This window comes from Trichophyton verrucosum (genome assembly GCF_000151505.1).
Source record: "Trichophyton verrucosum HKI 0517 chromosome Unknown TV-F-a-04g03.M13f1, whole genome shotgun sequence".
NCBI classification, from domain to species: Eukaryota; Fungi; Ascomycota; class Eurotiomycetes; order Onygenales; family Arthrodermataceae; genus Trichophyton; species Trichophyton verrucosum.
The window spans coordinates 54,019-66,833 of record NW_003315409.1 but is presented as its reverse complement, the minus strand read 5'-3'; the positions used below and the strand labels follow the sequence as shown (position 1 = coordinate 66,833).

The 12,815-nt window shown below is 47.9% G+C and overlaps 7 protein-coding genes across 7 annotated transcripts; 4 read left to right on the top strand and 3 right to left on the bottom strand.

The window, feature by feature from the left end:
- Nucleotides 1-992: 992 nt before the first annotated feature.
- On the bottom strand, nt 993-1,544 carry TRV_04561 (uncharacterized protein; the record flags this gene model as incomplete). Its single annotated transcript, XM_003021308.1, has 1 exon — nt 993-1,544. The coding sequence occupies one exon, from the start codon at nt 1,542-1,544 to the stop codon at nt 993-995; it is 552 nt and encodes a 183-aa protein (XP_003021354.1).
- Nucleotides 1,545-1,806: 262 nt separating this feature from the next.
- TRV_04560 (metallo-beta-lactamase superfamily protein) lies at nt 1,807-3,106 on the top strand (the record flags this gene model as incomplete). Its single annotated transcript, XM_003021307.1, has 3 exons — nt 1,807-2,028; nt 2,065-2,169; nt 2,198-3,106. 3 exons carry the CDS (start codon nt 1,807-1,809, stop codon nt 3,104-3,106), a joined length of 1,236 nt encoding a protein of 411 aa, XP_003021353.1.
- Nucleotides 3,107-3,325: 219 nt separating this feature from the next.
- On the top strand, nt 3,326-4,827 carry TRV_04559 (kynureninase, putative; the record flags this gene model as incomplete). The annotated part of the gene is made up of 3 exons (XM_003021306.1): nt 3,326-3,820; nt 3,879-4,341; nt 4,397-4,827. 3 exons carry the CDS (start codon nt 3,326-3,328, stop codon nt 4,825-4,827), a joined length of 1,389 nt encoding a protein of 462 aa, XP_003021352.1.
- A 236-nt stretch (nt 4,828-5,063) lies between these two features.
- On the bottom strand, nt 5,064-5,621 carry TRV_04558 (uncharacterized protein; the record flags this gene model as incomplete). The annotated part of the gene is made up of 2 exons (XM_003021305.1): nt 5,064-5,420; nt 5,496-5,621. The coding sequence occupies 2 exons, from the start codon at nt 5,619-5,621 to the stop codon at nt 5,064-5,066; spliced, it is 483 nt and encodes a 160-aa protein (XP_003021351.1).
- Nucleotides 5,622-6,018: 397 nt separating this feature from the next.
- Nucleotides 6,019-6,249, bottom strand: TRV_04557 (uncharacterized protein; the record flags this gene model as incomplete). The annotated part of the gene is made up of 1 exon (XM_003021304.1): nt 6,019-6,249. One exon carries the CDS (start codon nt 6,247-6,249, stop codon nt 6,019-6,021), a length of 231 nt encoding a protein of 76 aa, XP_003021350.1.
- Nucleotides 6,250-7,867: 1,618 nt separating this feature from the next.
- Nucleotides 7,868-9,191, top strand: TRV_04556 (uncharacterized protein; the record flags this gene model as incomplete). Its single annotated transcript, XM_003021303.1, has 3 exons — nt 7,868-8,066; nt 8,163-8,468; nt 8,662-9,191. 3 exons carry the CDS (start codon nt 7,868-7,870, stop codon nt 9,189-9,191), a joined length of 1,035 nt encoding a protein of 344 aa, XP_003021349.1.
- A 1,177-nt stretch (nt 9,192-10,368) lies between these two features.
- On the top strand, nt 10,369-12,788 carry TRV_04555 (uncharacterized protein; the record flags this gene model as incomplete). Its single annotated transcript, XM_003021302.1, has 5 exons — nt 10,369-10,613; nt 10,673-10,748; nt 10,818-11,182; nt 11,241-11,669; nt 11,726-12,788. 5 exons carry the CDS (start codon nt 10,369-10,371, stop codon nt 12,786-12,788), a joined length of 2,178 nt encoding a protein of 725 aa, XP_003021348.1.
- Nucleotides 12,789-12,815: the final 27 nt, after the last annotated feature.

The window sequence follows — 12,815 nt, the reverse complement described above, 5'->3', positions numbered from 1 at the left end:
TCTTCTATCATGACAGGTTTATATAGCGGGCAGCTGAAGGTGTAACACCCGCAAAAAATTATCCGTTCAACGTACCTTTGCTGCTCGGGGCGATATTGAAACAAGCAGAGGTTGTCCATCCTCATCGACCTGTGGATTCAGTGTTGCAACGGTCGCATTAACCACGGCAGTGGTGTTGAAAGCGGCCAGGGTGGTACGGGGATGCCGTAGGTAAGGTGTTAACGCTCTCTGCGGTCGCCATTGGTTCTGTGACGGGAGGAGGTAGGTTGGGATAGCTCGGATAGGCGTATAAGGAGTCTGCGGAAGCGTGGTGGTTGTTGCGATGTATCGGCTGTGTACGTTGATTAAGATAGTTTGGGGTGATATGGCGACCGTCCGTGACCGACACGAGAGGAGTAGGCTGTGCTTCGACATGCTGGTATATAGAAACAGCCGCCTAAAAGTGGTTTATTAAGTAAAAAGGAAGATGAATCGGCTTGTCGACATTTTTTTATATTCGGCCGCAGAAAGATCCGCAAGACGCAGAATCGATAAGATCAAAAGCTTCGACTCGTACCTTGGGCGTCGATTGGTGGATACATGATTACCAATCACCATCACGTGTAGATATATCTCAGCCAGTAAGAGAGAAGGGAAAGAAATATCGAAACAAACATGGTTGAGTTCATAGTTATTTGGAGACAGAGAGTATGGGCATTTTGAATACTGGATACCCTCAAAAGGACAGGCATACTCAAGTTTAATGCCTGCGGAAAAGGTCTCCTGGCAGGCTATTAATCTGCTCGACATCTTCGCTAGGTTCATTGGACTGATGGGACGGGTAGTCCAAAAATTCTCCTGGACAAAGGAAAATGGCCGATCATATAGTTACGAAAGAGCGAAAGAAGGACGATTCATTTTTGTGCTCAAAAGGATAGACTGGCCTAAAAAGTTACTTTGACATTATAATGGCTTGCATCCGAAACAGTGACATAAGCATGAACACCCAGAGACTACTCCTCCGGAAACTTCCTCATGAGGTCTGCAACCTTGTCGAGAGGTGCCTGAACCAGGGCCACAGCAGTCTCAAACGCAGGCTGCTCGACTGCGGCAGTGGGATGACTTCTTGTTGGCATCAATACCTTTGTTCGTTCAAATGTCCGTGCCAGGTCTTGCGATTCCCCTGGATCCAGCACCGCCTCCAGCGACGGAAGATATTCGTCTTCTTCTTCGTTAATGTGCGTGTCGATCTTACTCATGAGATCATCCAAGGTAGGCCTATACTCAGCGTCCGAGGCGGAAAGGGGTTGGAAATTAGCGAGAAGCTCCTTAAGTTTCTGGCTCTCGGCGCGGTCACGGTTAATAATGACGCTGCCGTGGTCCATGTGGGATTCGATGGCTGGGTAGATGACAAGCTCTTCTGCAACAGTGTAACGGGCGAGATCCCAAGTGAACTTATTACCGTGACGGGTCATGCTGTCCTCGTCAGCGGCGTTGATGGTTTTGGCGTAGTCGTCTCGCAGCTCCTGATGGTCCGCTTTCATAATGTCTGTGATGGACGCCATGTTGTGTTTGGCTGGTGTACAGACTGGATTTTTTTGGTTGTGTTTGACTATGTGATAGATATAGGTTGTTTGGTAAATTTGATTATAGGGTGTTGATAGTTGGACATCTTGATCTATATAAGAGGCGTGACGAGAAGCTTTAGGCTTGACGTCATGTCAGCTTCTGAGTGGTTGTACTGCCTGCTGAAGGTTCACCGTTCCAACTACAAACAAGACGACCAAACCTAACCAACATAAAATCAACCACTATCTGACCAATAAGATGGCTCTATTACTTGACAGCCTTGAGGTGACGGTGATCATCGACAATGAGCTGGATGTAATGTCTCCTCCACCTCCCACAACCGTGGGTTCAATCATCTCCCACGGTTCACTGGGCAATATCTCTCGGGAGTCCGCCCACGTCTACCGGGGCAATGAAGAAGTCCGTGAGCTGAAGATGGAAAGTATCTGTTGCGCAGCTCATGGGCTATCTATCTTACTGGTACTCGTGTTGTATACCCCCATATAAAACATCCAGACTGACAGTGGACAGACAGGTACCATTGGAAATGAAAAGAGAAGCATACTGTTTGATACTGGGCCAGAGGAAGATGCATGGGAACGAAACGCGAAGAGACTCGCTGTAGATCTCTCGACTGTTGAAACCATAGTCCTTTCTCGCTGGCATCGAGATCATTCAGGTAGCCCCTTTCATCTACTACCTCTACACTATCAATCAATACATGACTATGGCTAATTTTATAGGCGGCATGCTACGCGCTATCCGGATGATCAAGGAAGCCCAAGGAGCACAAGGCACCAGCAATGCAGGAGTAGTAGTAGATGTCCACCCATCACGGCCAAAGTATCGCGGTTTCCAGCTAGGCGAGGAAATCATATCTCTTCAGGCAGATCCGGGTTTCGACGCAATGACTGCTGCTGGTGCTACAGTAAGTAAGAATTCACAGCCGCACACCTTGGCAGACGGTATGTTTCATGTCTCCGGCATGATCCCGCGGGAGACAGAGTATGAGACCGGCCTCAAGGGAGCAATGCGACTTGATGATGACGGGAAATGGGAAAAAGACGAAGAAATCGCGGACGAGCGCGCGGTCACGTGTCGTGTGCGGGGTGAGTACAACGACCGATTATATAACAAACTCCAAACTCTACCCCGCGCTGACAAAGAAAAAGGACTAGGTCTTATCGCGGTCACGGGATGCAGCCATGCTGGCGTTGTAAACACAGCCAGACACGCCAAAAGAAGCCAGCAGCAAGGGGGCAAAGAGGATGAAGCAAAGGAAGGCCAGGAGGAAGATATCTTCGCGATAATCGGGGGCTACCACTTGGCAACGAGCGACGAGGCGGCGGTGCATGCAACGGTTCACGATCTAAAGGCGCTAAACCCGCACTTTCTTGTCCCTGGCCATTGTTCAGGCTGGCGAGTCAAGATGGCCATCGAGAACGCAATGCCTGGCCGCCTGCTTCCTTGTTCTGTGGGCGCGAAGCTCACCTTCGCTGACCAAGCTCTGTCTGTTGGTGATCCCTCTGTACCTTGCAGCAGCTCGACAAATTCCTGATCATCGGCTGCTTTCCGGAGATTTAACTAAACGGCTCGTGATGGTTAGTAAGCGGGGGAGCCCGAAGAATAAAGACAAAAAAACGACCCATGGCTCTACGGATGTTTACAAACAGATTGCGGCAAAGATAGTATATTCAAAAAGTATTGATCAAGACAGGGTACAACACATCCTACCTCCTTCAGCTATTCACTAGCATCCATAGCCTAGGTGGATAGAATGGATTTTAGCAAGGATCCCAGCTCCCTCACAAGGGAGTACGCCCGCAACCTCGACGAACAGGATCCCCTCCGTGACTTTCGAAAGGAGTTCATCATCCCCTCCAAGGCCGATCTGACACGCACAACCCTAGCTCCCCCTACAGGAGAGGAAGCGAGAAAACTTGAAGAAAGCTGTGTTTATCTCTGTGGAAATTCTCTGGGCCTCCAGCCTGTTTCTACAAGTGAACACGTCAATTCCTACTTGCGGTCATGGGCTCTCAAAGGAGTGCTAGGCCATACCGAGCCCCACACCGACCAGCTAACGGCAGAGTGGTTGAATATTGATGATAGAGCACCTGAGCTTATGGCACCGCTCGTGGGTGCTAAGGAGAGTGAGGTGGCTCTGATGGGGACCTTGACAAGCAACTTGCATCTCCTGATGGCCAGCTTCTATAAGCCTACCAAGGAGAGATACAAGATCATCTTCGAGGGGAAGGCTTTCCCCAGTGATCATGTAGGAACAAACTGCTCTTTACCCCTTTGTTTCTATTGCATTGCTGACGTTAGAACAGTTTGCAATTGAGTCGCAGGCACGCCATCATGGCCTTGACCCAGAAGACGCCATGGTTCTCATCGAGCCAGTCTCAGAAGACTATCCCATTCTCGAGACCTCCCAAATTCTATCCGTTATTGATGCGCACGCAGACACTGCGGCGCTTATCCTCCTTCCTGGTATCCAGTATTACACCGGCCAATTCTTTGATATGAAGACCATCACGGCTCATGCCCATTCCAAGGGGTTAATGGTAGGATGGGACTGTGCTCACGCTGTAGGAAATGTTGAGCTTAAATTCCATGACTGGGACGTTGATTTTGCGGCCTGGTGTTCGTACAAATATTTGAATTCGGGAGCCGGAGCTATGGCAGGACTATTTGTGCACGAGAAACATGGAATGGTCACGGAGGATAGTTTTAGACCACGGCTATCGGGTTGGTGGGGAAGCGATAAGAGCTCCCGCTTTATAATGGATAATAGTGAGTTTCGTCTCTTTTTTATTGATCCTTAGCCTGCCTTCCTAACAATTGGTAGAGTTTGTTCCTCGCCCTGGTGCGGCGGGTTATCAGGTTTCCAACCCTTCTGCTCTCGACCTAGCGGCTGTGACTGCATCTCTGAAGGTGTTCAACAAAGCTACAATGCAAGCTCTTAGGCGCAAGTCAGTTAAATTGACAGCCTACCTAGAATATCTCATCGACAGCGAATTCCCTTCCAAATCCGAGAGACCATTTACCATCATCACGCCGTCTGACCCGGATATGAGAGGGGCACAGCTCAGTTTGCGATTAAGAGCAGGCTTGTTGGACCCCGTCTTCTCCTGCCTGCTGAGGAACGGTGTTGTGCTCGATGAGAGAAGGCCGGATGTCATCCGCGTGGCTCCCGCACCACTATATAACTCGTTTGAAGATGTTTGGCTATTTGTTCGTGAGCTTAGAGGGGCATGTGATGAAGCAACTGCGCGTTAGAATATTAGATCAGAAACGGTTTTTGGGCAAAAATCGTATTATTTCGCATATAGAAAGAATTGCCACATTTTTCTTCTTTCTTTAATGTTAGTTTAACATTCTATAATCATTTAAAAGCGAAATATGCCCGTTCCAGCGGACTTCGCTCCGTCTCCCATGCTAGCCAGTCTGATCTCGTCGTCCTAAGGCACAATTGTTAGCATTCAATAAGCCCAGATACCCCATTGATGGATAACTTACGGTAGTAATCCCATCCCATTAACCTTCCATATCCCCAGAGCCAGTAACACACACTGCATGGCCACGTAAACTACCTTGACAGCCACCATCTGACCTCGAATACTCTCTGACTCCAACTTGGCGAAGGCAGCGTTTGTGCCTATGATGCCGGTAATTGGTCCCTTGAAAAGCATAAAAACCATCATAATACTGAATATCTGCAAGCTATTGCCGGACATGTACATCATTATAGCATTCATGGGCAGCTGTTTAGCAGGAGCAAGCGCAAGTTCCCATGCTTTCTTCAATTTAAGGGCATCGGTCTCGGTCTTGCTGGGGGTCGAGGATGGGCTAGTGGACGGCTGCGCTCGTTGCTGAAGGATAAATGTTAGTACTCCGCATGAAAGTAGAAATATGCTATTATATACATAGTGGATTGTTTAATTTACCTTCGACACTGACTTGGGGGCAGAGTAGCCTGGAGGGTCAGGGAAGGAGGCGGACTTCGATGCTCTGCTGGGCGCCGGAGAGTTCATATCAACAGCCCAATGGGGTGGAGGAGGCGGAGGGAACATTTTCATTCGTTCCGCCGTGATGAGAATATGCCTGTATATGCGTGGTATACAATGTTGCTAGATAGTTGTTTATCTCGTCTTCAAGGCTTCCTTTCGAGATGTTGAGTGTAAAGGATGACTAAGCTGCAATGATTATGTCACAACTTAAACTTAAAGAGATATAATTTGGAGATGGGTTTACTTTTAGTTTTAAAAGCCCCTGATTGGTTTATAATTCGGGAAATAACGTAATTAAGGCTAAACTTAAACTGCGGATGATGACTAAGAATTGCTTTTACGTCAACTTCCCCTTTCTTCGTCTTAAATGCTCGAAAGATTGGAAGGTCTATACTCACGGGATAAAACATGGTTACCGCCCAGCTGAGTGATAGCAAGGACTGGGGAATCTATCGAGGATCTATGCTTTCACGACTTCAACGATTCCACCATCATCTTCCTCTGCTGGGCCCCATAATTGGACAACCTTAAGACCTGGCTTTTCTGATAGCGCAGTCCACTGTTGCTTGGTACGTTCAATGCCACCATTAAAGGCCATCATCGTCATATCCAGCATGGCCTGAAGCTGTGATGCCCCTGCTTCAGGAATAATTATCTCGTGAAGCAGAAGTTTCGAATACCCTGGTGTCATTGCGGATGCAACCCTTGGAAGAATATTAAGACACTTTTCGTCAGACCAGTCATGTAGATGATGATAGAAATAGGCTCTTGCATCTATGAAGGACTTAACGAAGACATATTTTTTGAGGAGACGTAAATAGGGATGGCTTACCAAAGTTGCTCTGTGAAGAAATCGTATGAAACCTTCTCAATTGCCGGGTCTAAAGCTTCGAGTGCGTCCGTAACCGCGACCGAGAAAATCATGTCGACCGCTACGTTCTCCAGCTGCTCCAGCTGGGCAGTGAGAGCTTTACTGAGCTGTAAACACTCTATTTTGCCTTTCTGTCTGTCTCGTCACTGAGCCTTGAAGCAAGATGCTACAAACGGGAGATGAAGAGCAGGAAGATATGTCTCGGTATACTATATGAAATAGATAGCGAATGATGTTAAGAATGAGCTGGGTGTCTTGCTCAACGTGCGGTGGTGTTGAGTGTATACACCCTTGCTCGTTATAGTTATTGATAATAACAATATAACTACTTCATCACATTCATGACATTGCGTCGAGAGTGGATGCTCTTTCCAAGATAGAAGCAAAATTTCCAGCTAGCAGTTGAATAATCAATAACTAGTGATTATAGCCAGGGGTCCATTCTGGGATTACTTTGATGCTGCTTAATAGCTGATGGCTTGATCAATTGATGATCAGTGAGCGCCGGGTTTCTAGATCATATATTGAACCTCCCACTTGAATCCTCCATCTGGGGCGCTGACGAGATAACTAGTTCCCTCCGTATATCAGACAGCTGTCCAAGGGAGGTTTAGGCCATTCCTGGTCTTGTCAAGCTGACCAGCTTATGAGAATTCTGATGCTGAGCACTCCTTATGGAGTATAGTTAAAGATAGAACGGTACCCTGTATACGGCACAAGCCGCTGAATTGAAGCTGTCCAAATAGTGTGAAGAAGTAGCAGGGTTTACCCATGTGCATACCAGGGCATCGGGGGCGGGAAATACCATCATATATTTCTCGGGTTTCAAGCCACCGGTGGATACGAAGCGGTTAAGGGGCATTAGGTACGCTCGGAGTCTTCCTCAGTATGCCAAAACTGCACGAAGAGTAAGCGGGAAGAAAAAGACTTCTTCTTTTTTCCCTTAGAGATACTCGTATATGCAGTCATCTGGCTAGTAACTGTCTCATGGTGATCCAGAAGATCCTTTATCCACCATTGAATTCCTCCTTGCGTTATAACGAACAATAAGCTGGTGCTTATGAATGACACATAAGCTACGGCTAGAGTGGTAGATATTGGCCAGTTCCTGGGGGATCTGACGCAGGCGTTTGCAATTAAACTATTGCTTTACCCCATATAGGTTTTCCATAGCCATTACCCAAGCTAATCATTATTTGGCCCCAAAGTGATCGTCATAAACAATCAGCTTCCTGTCAAGCTGCTACTCACAGAAGCTAGAAGAAAAGGAAACAAGTGTCACAATGACGCCGAGCCGTCAGTTCTTCTGACTGTTCATAGATATTCCAGTTTCCCCATAGCTGATTTATGGGGTACGTCGTTAAATATTTCATATAGACACCACCTCCCCTGCTTCTCACTCTTTCTTCGACTTGTTTGAATCGAAGAAGTTGTCAAAATGCTCATGTCTGGCCCTGGGTACCTAGGGACGACCGTGCTGGTCTTCGCCTGGTTTCTTGCTGCTGTCGCTATCGGTGTCGTTGGCACCAGATTATATGTCCGGTGGAGAATCGTCGGTAAATATACTGTTGATGATGGTCTCATTTTGATCGCACTTGTGAGTCTGACAGGAATCCTTTTGAAGACTCAAAATGGTAGTAAAATCTGACTGGTTACCGGATAAAAGGCCCTTGGAATAGGAAACTCCACGTTTCTAACGATTTCTACTCACTGGGGACTGGGAACCCATATAGCAAAGCTTTCGAAAAAGCAAATCAAGTATACGGTGAAATGGGTATACCTCTGCGAGTTTTTCTCCATTATGTCGCCTGGAGTAAGCCGCATCGCCTACGCATCCTTGTTGCTGGGCATTCTCCCTCCGATAAAATGGCGAAGTCGAATGCTCTGGACATTAATATGGATTCAATTTGTGGTCGACGTTGGGACGGTGATAATCAGCTTTGTCCAGTGCCGGCCAATAAATAAGTTTTGGGATTCAAGTGTCCCAGGCCACTGCTGGGCACCAACTGTGCAGCAATATGCAGGCTTCTTCCAGGGCAGTAAGTCTTCTCTCGCACTTTCTTATCATCTGTTAAAATGATAAATACTGACATTGATCTGGAGGTGTATGTTCTGCGGTTGACCTGGTTCTCGCGGTATTTCCGGCCAGCCTATTGTGGAATTTAAATATGGAGATGAGAAAGAAGGTATCACTTTCGTTATTGATGGGTCTCGGAATCATGTAAGTGCCAGCACGCCTTCTTATAACTATCACTAGTTATGTTGATAACGCTGACTGGATAATAAATCGAACTAAAAGTGCAATGATTGCATCAATTATCAAAACCGTTCAGCTGCAAGCGATCACAGCAAAAGCGGACATCACTTATGCCATGGCCCATCTTGCTACGTGGTGGACCCTGGAAGCGTATCTTGTCATCATCGCGACTTCGATACCCACATTGAGGCCGATCATGTCCACGAACAGGCAAAGAGATAAATCGAACAAGAGGTCTAATATCAGTGACAGCCATCAGGCTAGCTATGTTCATAGCAAGCAGTTCGAAAGCAGTGATGATCCAAAACTTCTAGACCGAAGCTGTGGCTCAAGGAATAGTACCCCGAATAATGGCGAGGTCTATCTTATGGAAGAAGGCCACAGACAGGATGGCTATAGTTCGGAAGGGGTAGACGGAATAAAGAAGGAGACGACGATCGGTGTGACGTATGAAACGGCTACCCGTAAAGATCAGAGAGCCTCCATGGGGGTTGGTTTTGAATAGTTAAGGATACCCCAACCACCTGCTTTCCAGCCATTTAAACTAGCTGCTTGAATAAAAGTACCATCGTCTTCAGTGCAGCAACATACCAAGGGATATCAACAAGGAGAGTCCGGTAACAGCACATAAAGGCGAGGGATTGACCGATAACTAGTGACTCCATTCAAGCTCCTTGTACTCCGTAGTTAAAGCAAACGAATGGCTCGGAATAATAGGGCAGTCTCCGGGTGCCTGGTCGGTTGAACGGACTCCCTTATACCTTGCGTTTCGGATATTCTATAGCCAAGTGGAATATGATTAGCATGATAAGGTTCAAAATATAGATATGGAGATTATTATTTAATAAGAGCAGAGGCAGAGGTGTGCAGCAGCTTCCTGGTCCAAAAAGTGATAAAGTGATGTCCGCTGTCGTTGGCACCGTTGGCTGTACAGACAGCCAACCTGCAGCTTCTGGGCGGCAAATCTCGCGTCTCACGTCTCATCTCGGCTCCTGACACAGCCTGACAGGCTGCCTGGCGATCAACTGGACATCTGGCGTCTCTTCAAGGCCGATTTCAGCTGGGTCTGGCTGGTCCACCGCTCGTCAACTAGGGATGTAGTTACTTTGGCCGCATCGTGGCTTGTTAGTAACCAAAAAGTACCTGCAGGCCAAAACATCCAACTTTACTACTTAGCTAAGTTGACAAAACAAAGTCCCAGCACCACCCCGACGGCTCCCCTTGAAGCGCGTCCTCGCATCCCTCGACTCCCGCAGCTCTTCCACCCGCAAGCACCTCCTGAGCATCGTTGGTACAAGGACAGAGGCCACAGACGAACTAACAAAGACCGCCCGCCCGGGATCCGACTCGCTGAACGGCAACTTGGCTCGCCAGGGGCCTACCCTACATGTGACCATCCGCTTGCAGTCCATCCAGTAGCAACCAGACATCTCGAGCCGCTCTCGTCTTCGGCGCGCACGGAAGATGAGCTCGAGCGGGGGCGATGCGAAGCTGTTCGCAAGAGTACGTTGTCTCTCCTCCATGATATACTGCCCGTCGATACCCTCTCCTCCGGCCTGCCTGCGTCCTCCCTGATACACCAAGCACCAACACCAGCACCAGCACCACCCACCATTACTACCAACCCGCCCATCACATCTACCCATGGACACGCCATCGGTGCCTTCAATACCGGCAATATGATGACCCTACAGTATGGAGGTGTTCGACCGTCTGGTCAGAGAACTAACAACACTGCACAGGGCAAGGTCAGCGAGCTCCGCATGGAGCTGCAGGGCGGTGGCAAGAAGGATAAGAACCACTCTGCGAAGAAGATTACGCTGAAGAAGATAGTCGCCAATATGACCATGAGCAATATTGATATGATTGGCCTCTTCCCGGACGTTATCGGTTGTATGACGATACCGAGCTTGGAGATAAAGAAAATGTGCGTTTGCTCCATAGGAAAACAGACAGACGGAAGAGGGCCGAGCTAACAGATAACAGGTGCTTCCTATTCCTCGTTAATTATTCCCGGACGAAGCCGGAGGTTGCGTTGAAGGCGTTGCCATTGCTTCTCGCAGTATGTTATCTGTTTATGGCCTATGCACACCCGATATATATATTGCATCATAGCTGACGAGTTATATAGGATATGAACGATGGTAACCCTTTAATTCGAGCACTGGCCCTACGCACGATATCATACATCCATGTGAGAGATTTTGTCGAAGCAACAGTTCAACCATTGAAACACTTAATGTCCGATGCAGATCCCTATGTGCGCAAAACAGCTGCTTTTGCAGTCGCCAAACTATACGACCACGATAGAAGGCTGGTTGAGTCGTCCGACCTGATTGAGCGGTTGAATAACATGCTTCAGGATGAAAACCCAACGGTTGTGTCAAGTGCTTTGGCTGCTTTGGTAGACGTCTGGGAACGAAGTGAATCTATCACTTTGACTATTGATTATACCAATGCCTCTAAGATTATCTCTATTCTACCGGATTGCTCTGAGTATGTTCACTATACATACATATACTGCTCTACTTGGCGTAAGCTAACACTTTCATAGATGGTGTCAAACATACATACTCGAAGCATTGATGTCTTACGTCCCCCGAGAGTCCTCCGAAGCGCTCCTTCTGGCAGAACGAGTGGCCCCACGTCTCTCGCATTCCAACTCCTCCGTCGTCTTGACGTGCATCCGGGTCATACTATATTTTATGAACTACATTGCAGACGAAAAACAGGTCACATCACTTTCCCGAAAGCTCTCGCCACCTCTCGTCACATTACTATCAAAGGGGCCCGAAGTCCAGTACCTGGCGCTACGAAATGCAATTTTGATATTACAAAGGCGACCGGAGGTGCTGCGGAATGACATCAGAGTGTTCTTTTGCAAATATAATGACCCCATTTATGTTAAGGTGACCAAGTTAGAGTTGATCTTTATGCTGGCATCCAAGGATAATATCTCAGTGGTCCTGACTGAACTTCGAGAGTGAGTTTGACCTCTATAGTCATATCCAACCCGTCATCTCTAACCAAAAGCTATAGATACGCCACAGAAATCGACGTTCACTTCGTACGAAAGGCTGTACGCGCAATTGGAAAGTTAGCAATCAAAATAGAATCTGCATCACGACAGTGTATCGAGACCTTGCTCGAGCTTGTCAATGCTAAAATTCCTTATATCGTGCAGGAAGCCACGGTTGTGATTCGCAACATCTTCCGCAAATACCCAAACCAGTATGAATCAATCATTACCACAGTTATTCAGAACATCGACGAGCTGGATGAACCCGAGGCCAAGGCTGCCGTGATATGGATCATTGGCCAGTACGCAGACAGAATTGACAACTCGGACGCTTTCCTACAGGATTACCTGGCTACTTTCCATGACGAGCCGGTGGAAGTGCAACTAGCTCTACTCACAGCCACAGTCAAATTATTCATCCAGCGTCCCACAAAGGGTCAAGAATTGGTTCCTCAGGTCCTCAAATGGTGCACAGAGGAGACAGACGATCCCGACCTTCGAGACAGAGGCTTTATGTACTGGCGGCTACTATCCACGGACCCAGAAACAGCTAGGAAAATCGTCATGGGTGAGAAGCCTCCTATTACAGCCGACAGGGAGAAACTGGACCCGAGGACACTCGAGGAACTGTGCCTAAACGTCGGAACCCTTGCTACCGTCTATCTTAAGCCCGTCCAACAAGTCTTCCGGTTAGCCAGACCGAAGCGGCTCGCTCCAAGCCCCGCGCTCCAACAACCCACCTATCAAGACTCCCACGACACTCCATTCCATATACCTCTATCTACCCTCCTATCTCCCAGTCAGGAACCTGAAGCAAATGCTCAGTCTATCTCATCAAACCCTGGCATGGTCCAGAAGCCAGATATAAGCGCTGCTGTGAATGCTGCTGACGTTTACTTTGCTGGAATCGGTAACGACCAAGTAGCTGACCAAATGGCAGCTATGAGCCTAGGTGGTGGTGGCGTTCATGGTGGTGATATGGTTGCGACCGCACCAGAGAGCCAGTACATAGTAAGCCAGAACCAACAGCAGGCCTATCAACATAATATGGGCGGTGCTACAGGAGAGGTACTCCTCATATAACTCCAAACAGGGTAGCGGGCAGCTACC